General features: G+C 38.1%; 1 protein-coding gene across 3 annotated transcripts; it reads left to right on the top strand.

The window, feature by feature from the left end:
* Positions 1-835: 835 nt before the first annotated feature.
* Positions 836-5,743, top strand: LOC127444910 (SLIT and NTRK-like protein 5). Of its 3 annotated transcripts, none has more exons than XM_051704566.1 (2): positions 836-905; positions 2,760-5,743. In XM_051704566.1, exon 2 carries the CDS (start codon positions 2,796-2,798, stop codon positions 5,418-5,420), a length of 2,625 nt encoding a protein of 874 aa, XP_051560526.1. In that variant the 5' UTR covers positions 836-905; positions 2,760-2,795; the 3' UTR covers positions 5,421-5,743. The 3 variants fall into 3 exon arrangements, with proteins under 3 accessions (XP_051560526.1, XP_051560525.1, XP_051560524.1); XM_051704565.1 differs by lacking the exon at positions 836-905 and adding an exon at positions 1,062-1,176; XM_051704564.1 differs by lacking the exon at positions 836-905 and adding an exon at positions 1,821-1,964.
* Positions 5,744-12,030: the final 6,287 nt, after the last annotated feature.

Raw genomic sequence — 12,030 nt, 5'->3', positions numbered from 1 at the left:
TTATCTGTTAGTCAATAAAATTATGGATTAGAAGTAATCTTGCATCATGCGACCTCACAAGCAATTCCAATCCCTGCATTGAGGGTGATTGTGTTGATTTAGCATTAGTTCAAGACTTTCTCTCTCACCAAGGTTGAGTTAAATGATGACAGTGGAACATAAAAGTGTGTTTTATTGCATTATAAGACATGTCTAAGGTCATAGACTTCTATTTTTGTTCAAAGCAAATTGACTGAAATTGTGATTGGCATGCTCTTTTTGCCAATTATGCAAAACGCAACTAAACTACAGGAAGCCCCCCCCCCCCCCCCCCCCCCCACATCTCTCTCTCTCTCTCTCTCTCTCTCTCTCTCTCTCTCTCTCTCTCTCTCTCTCTCTCTCTCTCTCTCTCTCCACTCTTCCTTTTTTTTCTTCCGCTTCTTTCTCTCACTGATTGTCTTACCATCACCTTTCAATTATTATGTTTAGTAAAATAAGATAGAGAGAGAAAGGGGCAGTGCGCGAGCAACATATACTGTGTGCACGATGCGCTTTATTTTAAGTCCTCTCATAAATTTTCCACCCTGCCCCAAATTTACAATCGATCTGACGACAGTACAGCAACAGTGAGCCAATGGAAATCCAAGTTCCACTAGTTGAAACACTATAGTGAAGATGGCAACGCAACTCCAAAGGCGGATTAATGGGAACCGCGTGCGAGAACAAAATTAAAATAAAAATAAAAAAATGCAAAAATATGATCGCATCGGAGAATTCAGAGAGCTGCGAAGAAACTGCAAGCGTATCCGGCGATAGGCAACGCGATACAAGCCGTACCACTCGCAATCAGTCCAGGGATGATGCGTTCTTCACGCGTCCGTTTCGCCGGTCCGCGCATTTAGAGAAAGGATAGACAGCGATTGCTGGTGAATATATTCATACATTTATATAAATAAATGTAAACTTGCCGTTTAAAATGGACATTGCACTGGTTGGATTTTGCCTGATTTTCCAAAACTTGCATTTTCCTCCTTTTTTGCCCGCTGACCGTCACGTTTCCAGGGAGAGTTTATGATATCCGGGCTGATCACGAACAACCTCACGGAATATTTTCGCTCAGTCGGGGTAAAAATTAACCAGTGGTCGTCAAGGTTATGGATTGGTCATGATATGTGCGAATTTACCACATTTAAGCGGGTAAGGAATATGGATTTCCCCGTTTTTGATGCGCCCGGGGCTGTCCGTGGTGCTGAAATGCAGTTACGCTGGCATAGGGAATTAGCAAAAGCTGGCACTTGAACACTTGTGCTGATGTCTTTTGTGAAATATTCTGTCATGTGTGTTTTACACAACTTTATACGACGCTTCAGTTCTTATAAAGGGCTTATTAATAAGAAATTGCCAACGCGTTCCTTCGGAAAGACCGGCGAACATATACAGTAGGCAACGAATGAGCTCTTGTTTGAATTCGTGACATTACAAACTCATTTGTTTTTATTTTTATATTTACATTTTTGGATAAGTAATACCTTAATAAAAACTCAACTGGACTTGTTGGCCATATTTTCCCTTGCATGTAGTACAGCGCAATAGACTTACGTGCTCTATCTGTCAGTGTGTGTGTGTGTGTGTGTGTTCGTTTCTATCTGAGAGAGAGAGAGAGAGAGAGAGAGAGAGAGAGAGGGGTTGATTAGTATGGATACAAATGCTTCTAGCGGATGCTCAACAAAATGTTTTAATATATTATTGTTTTGCGCCCCATAAAGATGGAATCGGGCTATAATCGATGACGTCGCGTTTTGCTTCTAATCAACTCGCGTCTTTGTCGCCTGAGGGATGAGCTATGACTGTCACATAGCACTAACATTGAGGGAAATTAATCATAGGCACTTTGTGAAATGTAGATGTGCTGTTGTTCACTCTGAGTTGAGCTTTAACTTGGATACTCGTTGAGAGTTGATAAAAACGGTCGTCGGATATGTTGGGTGAGTAAAGGAAATGGCATTTCTAGTTTTCAATGCTTTGAGGATATAGTGTCTTTGATGATGAAAAATTATTTGCATTTGAGATTTATAGCAGTTTCCAGAGTGACAAATAATTTGTCGATTTTTGCCATCATTCTCGATGTCAGACCTTCAAATTCTTGGAAACCACATTTTACCTCTTTGAATTGAGATGCCGCCAAAAAAAAATAATAAAATAAATACATAAATAAAATGCATTCCCAAATTGCGCATTGGAGAGTGGCTCGTATTTCACTCAGTCGGTGTTACTTTTAATTGCAAAGGAGCGAGAACGTTCTCTCTTAGTTCTCCCCAATGTGTCATATGTCTTCATAAATGTGCTTGAGTGTCGTGCTGAAACAAATTGTGACTGTATCTGAAATATCATGGGCATTTACATGATATACATACTCTTTTGTAGTGAACAAATCAATGGACTTGACATATGAAGATGATATGAGACTATTTGTCTTGATTATGTAACAAAAATGCATAAAAATGAATAAAAAAAATATAAATAATTGAATCCATTTACAAGCTATTGCATTACAAAATTTAGAAGCTAAAGAACAGTGCACATTGTGCAACTCTCATTGTTAAGTAGGAACATTTGGCTTCACATAAACGGGAAGGATACTGTTATTTATCTTTGTTATTTTTTTAATTTTTTTATTTCTTTGTCCCGTTTTTGGATTGTCCACCATTTGATGTACTTTGCAGATACAGAGATTGTATGTTCATGTGTCAGTCACTCATCCCATTTGTTCCCCTTTCTAGATGATACCACAAACTGCAACTACACAACAGTGAACCATGCCATTCATGCACAAGAAAATGCATATCTGGATACTGAAAATAATATTGCTGCTCACCACATCTCTGAGTCTGGTTGAGATGTATGACAATTATGGGGAGATCTGTAGGAATCTGTGCACTTGCGAGGAGAGGGAAGGCATTCTGACAGTCAGCTGTGAAAACAGGGGCATTGTGCGACTGTCGGAAGTAAGCCCAGTACATTTTTCCACATACCATCTTTTGCTGACTGGTAATTTGTTGAAACGATTATCCATCAACGACTTCATCAACTACACTGGAGTTACTATTTTGCATTTAGGTAATAATGACATATCGGAGGTGGAGACTGGGGCATTTAACGGACTCCAGGGATTAAAAAGACTACATTTGAACAATAACAAAATAGACATGCTTAGGGACGACACATTTGCCGGACTCGAGAGCCTAGAATATCTTCAGATTGACTATAATTTTATTAGCACTGTCGAACCAAATGCTCTAAGCAGGCTTCATCAACTGACTGTGCTCATTCTTAATGACAACTTGTTGTCTTATTTGCCCACAAACATTTTCCAGAATGTGCCCTTGACACACTTGGATCTCAGGGGAAACCGGTTGAAAATGTTCCCTTACATTGGACTTTTGGAGCATATGGACAAGGTAGTAGAATTACAGCTCGAGGAGAATCCATGGAATTGTTCCTGTGAGCTCATTGCGCTTAAGGCTTGGCTTGAGAGCATCGCCTACACTGCTTTGGTGGGGGAAGTGGTTTGTGAGACTCCATTCAGGCTCCATGGCAGGGATCTGGATGAGGTTTCCAAGCAGGAACTGTGTCCCAGAAGGGCCATATCAGAGTACGAGATGCATCCACCACCCCCGCTCAGCACTAGTGGCTATTTCCAGACAACACCGGCAGCTGTGACGGCATCAGCCACATCTTCAGCTGTCCTACGCTTCTCATTCAGGCCAACCAAGGGCACCCGTCAGTCCAGCAAAACAAAATCAAAGCCCACCTCTCGAATTCCAGCCAACCCCTACAACTATGGTCCCATCATTGCTTTTCAGACCAAATCTCCTGTGCCTTTGGACTGCCCCACCACCTGTACGTGCAATCTGCAAATCTCCGACCTGGGGCTAAATGTCAACTGCCAGGAAAGGAAGATTGTGAACATATCAGATCTAAAGCCCAAGCCATACAATCCTAAAAAGATGTACCTTACAGGGAACTACATCCCTGTTGTACGTAGATCCGACTTCGTGGAGGCCAAGGGATTGGATTTACTGCACCTGGGAAACAATCGGATAGCACTCATTCATGATCACGCCTTTGGGGATTTAATTAACCTACGTAGGCTGTACTTGAATGGCAATTTGATTGATAGACTCACAGCAGACATGTTCTTTGGGCTAAATAGTCTGCAGTACTTGTATTTAGAATATAATAAGATTGGAGAGATTGTAGGTGGCACTTTTCGTTTTGTGCCCAACCTTCAGCTGCTTTTCCTCAACAATAATCTTTTAAAAACGTTGCCAGGAGGCATCTTCTCTAGCCTGTCGCTCTCCAGGCTCAATCTCCGCAGCAACCATTTTCAAAATCTGCCCGTGAGTGGAGTTCTTGACCAGCTGAAAGCTCTAGTTCAGATTGACCTGTTTGAGAACCCTTGGGAATGCTCTTGTGATGCGGTCGGCATGAAGATCTGGTTGGAGCAACTCAACACCGGAACAGTAGTCAACGATGTCAAATGTGTGATGCCCAAGAGACTTGCAGGACAGGATATGAGGGTCATCCCTTCTGAGCAGTTGTGCCCTGATTACTCTGACGTCATTGTGTCCACGGTTGTTCCGTCAGAGGAAACTTTAGTAGAAATTATCACTATGACCGAGACACCCCTTAGGTTCAACACCCCTTCCAGTAATGTTCCCTTGTCTGTCCTGATTCTCAGCCTCCTTCTTGTTTTTATAATGTCAGTCTTTGTGGCAGCCGGCCTGTTTGTTGTGGTCATGAAGAGGCGTAAGAAGCCTCAGAGCGATCGTACCAGTACAAACAACTCGGACGTTAGTTCCTTCAACCTTCAGTACAATCTCTATAGCAATCGCTCCGTCCCCAAGGTAAAAGCCCCTGCAGGTCACTTTTATGAGTACATACCACATCCGCTAGGTCATATGTGCAAAAACCCAATCTATCGGTCCAGGGAAGGTAATGCTGTTGAGGATTACCCCGACCTTCATGAGTTGAAGGTCACTTACAGGAGTAATACTGACGAAGACCAAGAAGTCACATTGAGGAGTCCTACTTACACGGTTAGCACCATTGAGGCTCGTGAGCAGCAGTCCCCTGTTCAAGATGTGGAACACTTCTTCCGAGGGATTCTAGAACCAGATAAATCTCCATCGACTGCTGGCAACAGATTTGAATTCAAGTACAATGGCCCCGTTCCGTATATGTATCAACCAAACTTCGACGTCAGGCGCCAGTTCTTACATCCCGAAGGAATACGAGAAACTATGCTATACAGTAAGGCGCCAAGTACTGTCTTTGTGGAACCCAGTAGAAATGACTATTTGGAACTAAAGGCAAAACTTCAAATAGAGCCTGACTACCTCGAAGTTTTTGAGAAACAGACGACACAAAGCCAGTTTTAAATCTTGGTCTATTTCTAAATGCGTTAAAAGCATTTTTTCCCGCTATTTTGACTCAAAATGGAGGGTGCCTTGGCACAATATACAACAACTACAAAAAAAATATTCCAAACCTTCAGTGGGGTGTGCCAAACTGTGTTACTTTATTTTCAAAACCACATGGCATTACAGAAATAATTAAATATGAATGAAAATAATTAACAGAGCTTGCAAAACTTGGATGAAAGCACGAGTGATGTAAAACTGGCGATGCAAAGTCTATTTTTTTAATTAGAAGATTGAATACACATAAATCAGTGTACAGGTTAATCTCACCCAAATACATATTCAGGAATATAATCATGCATATATTGTGAATTTAAAAGGTTTGGTGCAGGGGGTGGGGGGGTGTTGAGTTAACAGTACATGCAAGTGCAAAAGAAAAAAAAAAAAATACTTTAAATGGAAATATTATACAGCAACGCATCCAGCCGAGCAGAACAATTTGTCTGCTTTAGTCTGTAAGTACTGTATTTATTGGTATACTCTTTGCCATATATTTTCAACAAAAAAAAATTCAATGCTTATCAATAGTATGTGTGTCATGTCCCATGATTTTCTGTATGAACCTTTTGTTTGTTTCCAATCACTTACTGTAGCTTGCATTGTACAAGTGGCTTTCTTTCTGCAGTGGCACACCCCAGCATTGAAGAGAAAATTTGCATCATTTAACAATTTCAAAGGAAAAGTGTCTTTGTATGCTGTCTGCACTTTTTTGGAAGATGGAAGGCCACAGGGTCTTCCCAGCTAACATTAGATGAAATATTATATATTAAAAATGAATATGTGTATTCATTCTTAATATGTATTTTTATTATGTTATCAAAATTCATAAATAATAATTTAAGTAATAATTATGTTGTGTAATACTGATATTTTAATGTAACAACTATTTTTATACAAGCATTCTCGTTCCCTTTTCGATTTCATCGTTTGATTGCTTTGCACTATATTGACCAAAATAAGTTTATGTCATCAATAAATATGATGTCCGTTTCTTATATATCTTTGTTGGCAGTTAAAACGAGTTGGATTACAGGGTGCCACCAGGTAACCAACAAATGCAGGACCGTTGCAAGTTGACAGCAGTCAATTCAATAGCTCAAATCAATACACTAAGCCGATACTCTGTGAACCTCTCAACCCAGGCAGTTTGTTTGTATGTATTGGTTTTGTTCAAAAACCCTTGCTCTTGTTGCGAGTAGCACACACAATGCAACACTTAATAGGGTCAACTATTTTTACGGTTGGAGAAATAAAAAGTAATCAATAATAACTAATCTTCCCTGTGGTAATTATAGAGTTGAGCTGTTATTATAGACAGATGAAATTATATTGTTCTGACTTGTGAAGTGAAGTGAAGTGGGTGAAGTGAAAAAGAAATATATTTTCCATATGAAAGCAGAATTCTTTCTGACTAAATGAGAGTCTGTACTACATGATTGCAAATAACCCTTTTTTTTTTTTTTTTTTTTTTTTACTTAAAAATCCAGTAACACTTCACAACTTCACAATATAGTTGTATTTGTCAATGCAGTATTTAACTTGAACTAACAATGAACAATACTTTTGCAGCATTTATTAATCTTGGTAAATGTGCATTTCTAATATATTTGACAATAAACTTGGAATATGATAATACTATTTAGTGCATTAAGAACTAACATGAAAAAGTAATAAATGGTAGTATATATAGCAAAATTGCATATCTAAGATTAATAAATGCTGCTGACTATACAGTATTGTGCATTGTTATTTCATGATACCCAAATGCATTAACTAATGTTAAAGGGATAGTTCACCCAAAAATGAAATTTCTGCTATTATTTACTCACTTTCATAAGACTTTTTTTGTTTTGTTTTGTGGAACACAAGGAGATTATGGCCATAAAGTGAGCCTCAGTCACAATTAATTTCATCATATGGTAAGAAGATTCAATGAAAATGAATGGTGATGAAGACAAACATTGCAAAAAACAAACAAACAAAAAAAAAAAGGGTTTTAAACAGCATGAGGGTCAGTAAATAATGACAGATTTTATTTATGTATTTATTTATTTTTGAGTGAGTGAGTTTAAAACTGTATTAATTGTTTGTAGATTTACAAATGTTAACAAACAGAACCTTAGGTGTTACCAACCTTTTTTAACATTTAAAGTTGTTTATGCTAACACAAGTTAATGCATTATGAACATTACATTTTTTTAAATTTTTTTATAAAACAAATAACATTAACAGAATATATAAATGCTGTACAAAATAGTATTCAATGATAGTTAATTATACCTAATGCATTAGCTAATCTTACCATAAATATAACTTTATTGTGAAGTGTTACCAGCAATTCTTATATCAAATTTGTTTTGATGCTGCTATGATCTTAAAAGGTGGTCTGAAAAAACATATTTGTTTGTACCAATTTGCCATCTTCACCATGACGGACTATAATATTGCTAAAGCTGCATTTGTTGGTGGATTTTAAATTGCTGTGTCGAGTACTGAAAGCAAGCTTGGAGGGAAGCTGACCTGAACCTCTGCTCAATGATAAAGAGGTCTGCTTTGTACCCCGTGCTTCACTAGACTCAAGGGTCCTATTCCACTTTGAGTGTGATGTGGATCTTTATATAGCAGTGGAAAATGAAGGCTGCATCTGAGGACGAGGGGCTTGAATAATTCGGGTAACCTGACAGTTTGTCTTTATAGGCTGAATAGGGTGAATTGCAGAGTTGTAAAGGCACAAAGGGCTATTATGAGGGGACGGAGCTCGACATGCTGTTACATACTGATGTGCTGCATAGGGATTTTAATGTAATTAATGTGCAAGAGTTGACTGTCAGGTGACTGTGCTTTTTCTTAAAGGTGAAGTGTGTAATTTTCTATGGTTTTAAATACTTTCTACCATACTAGCTTAAGGATGATTTTCACGAAACCTGTCAAGAAAATGTTCTTGTCCTATTTTACTTTGAAAGTACAACAAATCAAATGTTATATTTTGCTAAATTAAGTCTATTTTTTATAACAATTAGGAAGAATTTTTTTTCATTGTGACATTATTTTCATGACAGTTGCATTCATATTACCACCCAACTCTTATTACCTAAATATGAATATACAGGTGCATCTCAATAAATTAGAATGTCGTGGAAAAGTTCATTTATTTCAGTAATTCAACTCAAATTGTGAAACTCGTGTATTAAATAAATTCAATGCACACAGACTGAAGTAGTTTAAGTCTTTGGTTCTTTTAATTGTGATGATTTTGGCTCACATTTAACAAAAACCCACCAATTCACTATCTCAAAAAATTAGAATACATCATAAGACCAATAAAAAAAACATTTTTAGTGAATTGTTGGCCTTCTGGAAAGTATGTTCATTTACTGTATATGTACTCAATACTTGGTAGGGGCTCCTTTTGCTTTAATTACTGCCTCAATTCGGCGTGGCATGGAGGTGATCAGTTTGTGGCACTGCTGAGGTGGTATGGAAGCCCAGGTTTCTTTGACAGTGGCCTTCAGCTCATCTGCATTTTTTGGTCTCTTGTTTCTCATTTTCCTCTTGACAATACCCCATAGATTCTCTATGGGGTTCAGGTCTGGTGAGTTTGCTGGCCAGTCAAGCACACCAACACCATGGTCATTTAACCAACTTTTGGTGCTTTTGGCAGTGTGGGTAGGTGCCAAATCCTGCTGGAAAATGAAATCAGCATCTTTAAAAAGCTGGTCAGCAGAAGGAAGCCTGAAGTGCTCCAAAATTTCTTGGTAAACGGGTGCAGTGACTTTGGTTTTCAAAAAACACAATGGACCAACACCAGCAGATGACATTGCACCCCAAATCATCACAGACTGTGGAAACTTAACACTGGACTTCAAGCAACTTGGGCTATGAGCTTCTCCACCCTTCCTCCAGACTCTAGGACCTTGGTTTCCAAATGAAATACAAAACTTGCTCTCATCTGAAAAGAGGACTTTGGACCACTGGGCAACAGTCCAGTTCTTCTTCTCCTTAGCCCAGGTAAGATGCCTCTGACGTTGTCTGTGGTTCAGGAGTGGCTTTACAAGAGGAATACAACAACTGTAGCCAAATTCCTTGACATGTCTGTGTGTGGTGGCTCTTGATGCCTTGACCCCAGCCTCAGTCCATTCCTTATGAAGTTCACCCAAATTCTTGAATGGATTTTGCTTGACAATCATAAGGCTGCGGTTCTCTCGGTTGGTTGTGCATCTTTTTCTTCCACACTTTTTTCCTTCCACTCAACTTTCTGTTAACATGCTTGGATACAGCACTCTGTGAATAGCCAGCTTCTTTGGCAATGAATGTTTGTGGCTTACCCTCCTTGTGAAGGGTGTCAATGATTGTCTTCTGGACAACTGTCAGATCAGCAGTCTTCCCCATGATTGTGTAGCCTAGTGAACCAAACTGAGAGACCATTTTGAAGGCTCAGGAAACCTTTGCAGGTGTTTAGAGTTGATTAGCTGATTGGCATGTCACCATATTCTAATTTTTTGAGATAGTGAATTGGTGGGTTTTTGTTAAATGTGAGCCAAAATCATCACAATTAAAAGAACCAAAGACTTAAACTACTTCAGTCTGTGTGCATTGAATTTATTTAATACACGAGTTTCACAATTTGAGTTGAATTACTGAAATCAGTGAACTTTTCCACGACATTCTAATTTATTGAGATGCACCTGTATATATATATATATATATATATATATATATATATATATATATATATATATATATATATATATATATCTTATTTACATTAAAAAGTATTACATTGCAAAGTATTGTATAGTAGAACTCCCTATTGTAATACAGTAAAAACATGACTGTGTGACGGTAAAGAGAGTCATCATTGAAAAATATGGGAATAGTAAAAATAAAACATCCAGACACGTTACGTTATTGAGATTTAGGAGGGGAATTTTGCTGTTTTCTTGACAGGTTTTGAGAGAATCATACTGAAAGGGATATAGTTCAACAAAAATCTGAAAATTTTGAAAATGATCTACTCACCTTATTGTTGATCCAAACCCATATGACTTTTATTTGCGAAAGGAGATGTTATGCAGAATGGCATCCTCAGTCACCATTCACTTTCATTTTATAGAAAAAAGATGACTCACATTGCCTACATTTTTTTGTGTTCCATGGAAGAAAGAAAGTCATACAGGTTTCGAACAACATGAGGGTGAGTAAATGATAACCAAATTCTTATTTTTGGTTGAACTACCCTTTTAATATTCTTTATATAAGTAAGCCAGTTTGTTTGAGCATCCCAGCCAGGGGTGTGGTTTCCTTAGTCAACTTTGGTCACATGTTCCATCATTACCAACATAATTTTGTTTGCAATTAATGATAATTTGGTGTTTCCGGAAACCGTAGTTCCTACAAACAATTTCAAACAGCATCGCACAGTTGTGTGGTTGGAACTGCAGCTCTCCACCTCTGGTTAGAAGTAGAGTTCCTTGTTAGCTTGCCGTGTGGACATTATTTGACTTTGCTCAGGCTTCTGTATCTTTCATTCCATGTACATCTTTCATTCTGTCAACACTTTGACCACGTTTACATTCATTTAACAAAACGGCTTATTCCGGGGTTTTGCAGAAAGTGGTGTTCTGAAACATCATGTAAACGCAAATTCAGCTGTTTAAGGGATTAAAGACTGTTAAGAGAAAGCACTTTAATACACAAAGTTTCTTTTGGAGAACACCGCTTTTATGTGTTCATGTTAACGCATAAGTGCCGTTTATATGTTTGTGAAGAGTGTGCATGTGCATATGTGCTCAAATGTGTCAGGTGAACAGCGAAGTCTGATGTAGAAAGAAACCCCACTATTGCAGTGCAATGCATCTGTCGCATTACACAGTGCACACAGCTTTCCTGTCTTCAGCAGCTTTTGCACATAAAACTGCTTTCAGATGTATGTGTAAATGAGCTTTTATAATTGAATATTCGCAGAAGTTCTTACTCCATCCCCCACTTAACATCATTAATGAAAGCTATGTGTTGTTAAACCAATGTGGTTCGAACGATGGATGTGCGACATACAGTAGTTACTACGGTTTAGGGAAACAGTCGTGACTAGCTAGTTAATTTCTCCAACGATTCATTGTACGATTCACGATACAGTGGTTCAGCAGTGAGTTACATCATTGTACGGGAAACGCACCCCAGACAAACACTGGCTCAACCAATGAGGTGAGTTTGGGGGTGGGACTATCTGTTTGTCGATTTGTTTGAAAACAGTTATTACTTTTGAAATTTCATTTGGTATCACTAGTGGCGCAGAAATTGTTTATATTAATTGTTAATTGTTGTTTATTTATAATTTTATGAAGTGAAGATGTATTTGATGTTTTTAAAGTGTTTTTACATTAGTAGGTGGATTTTATTTCTTTCCAATTTTTTATTAAGTAAATATGGAGTAACTCCCTGCTGAAAAAAAAAAAAAAAAAAAAAAAAAAAAAGCCTAAGCTGGTTAATTGTTTACCAGGCAAGGTTTTACTGACAAATCAACTAATACCAGCCAACCAGCTATTTTAGCTGTTTTGTTATATTTTTG

This window comes from Myxocyprinus asiaticus, chromosome 8, assembly GCF_019703515.2.
Source record: "Myxocyprinus asiaticus isolate MX2 ecotype Aquarium Trade chromosome 8, UBuf_Myxa_2, whole genome shotgun sequence".
Taxonomy (NCBI): Eukaryota; Metazoa; Chordata; class Actinopteri; order Cypriniformes; family Catostomidae; genus Myxocyprinus; species Myxocyprinus asiaticus.
This window is presented reverse-complemented; position numbering and strand designations above follow the sequence as displayed.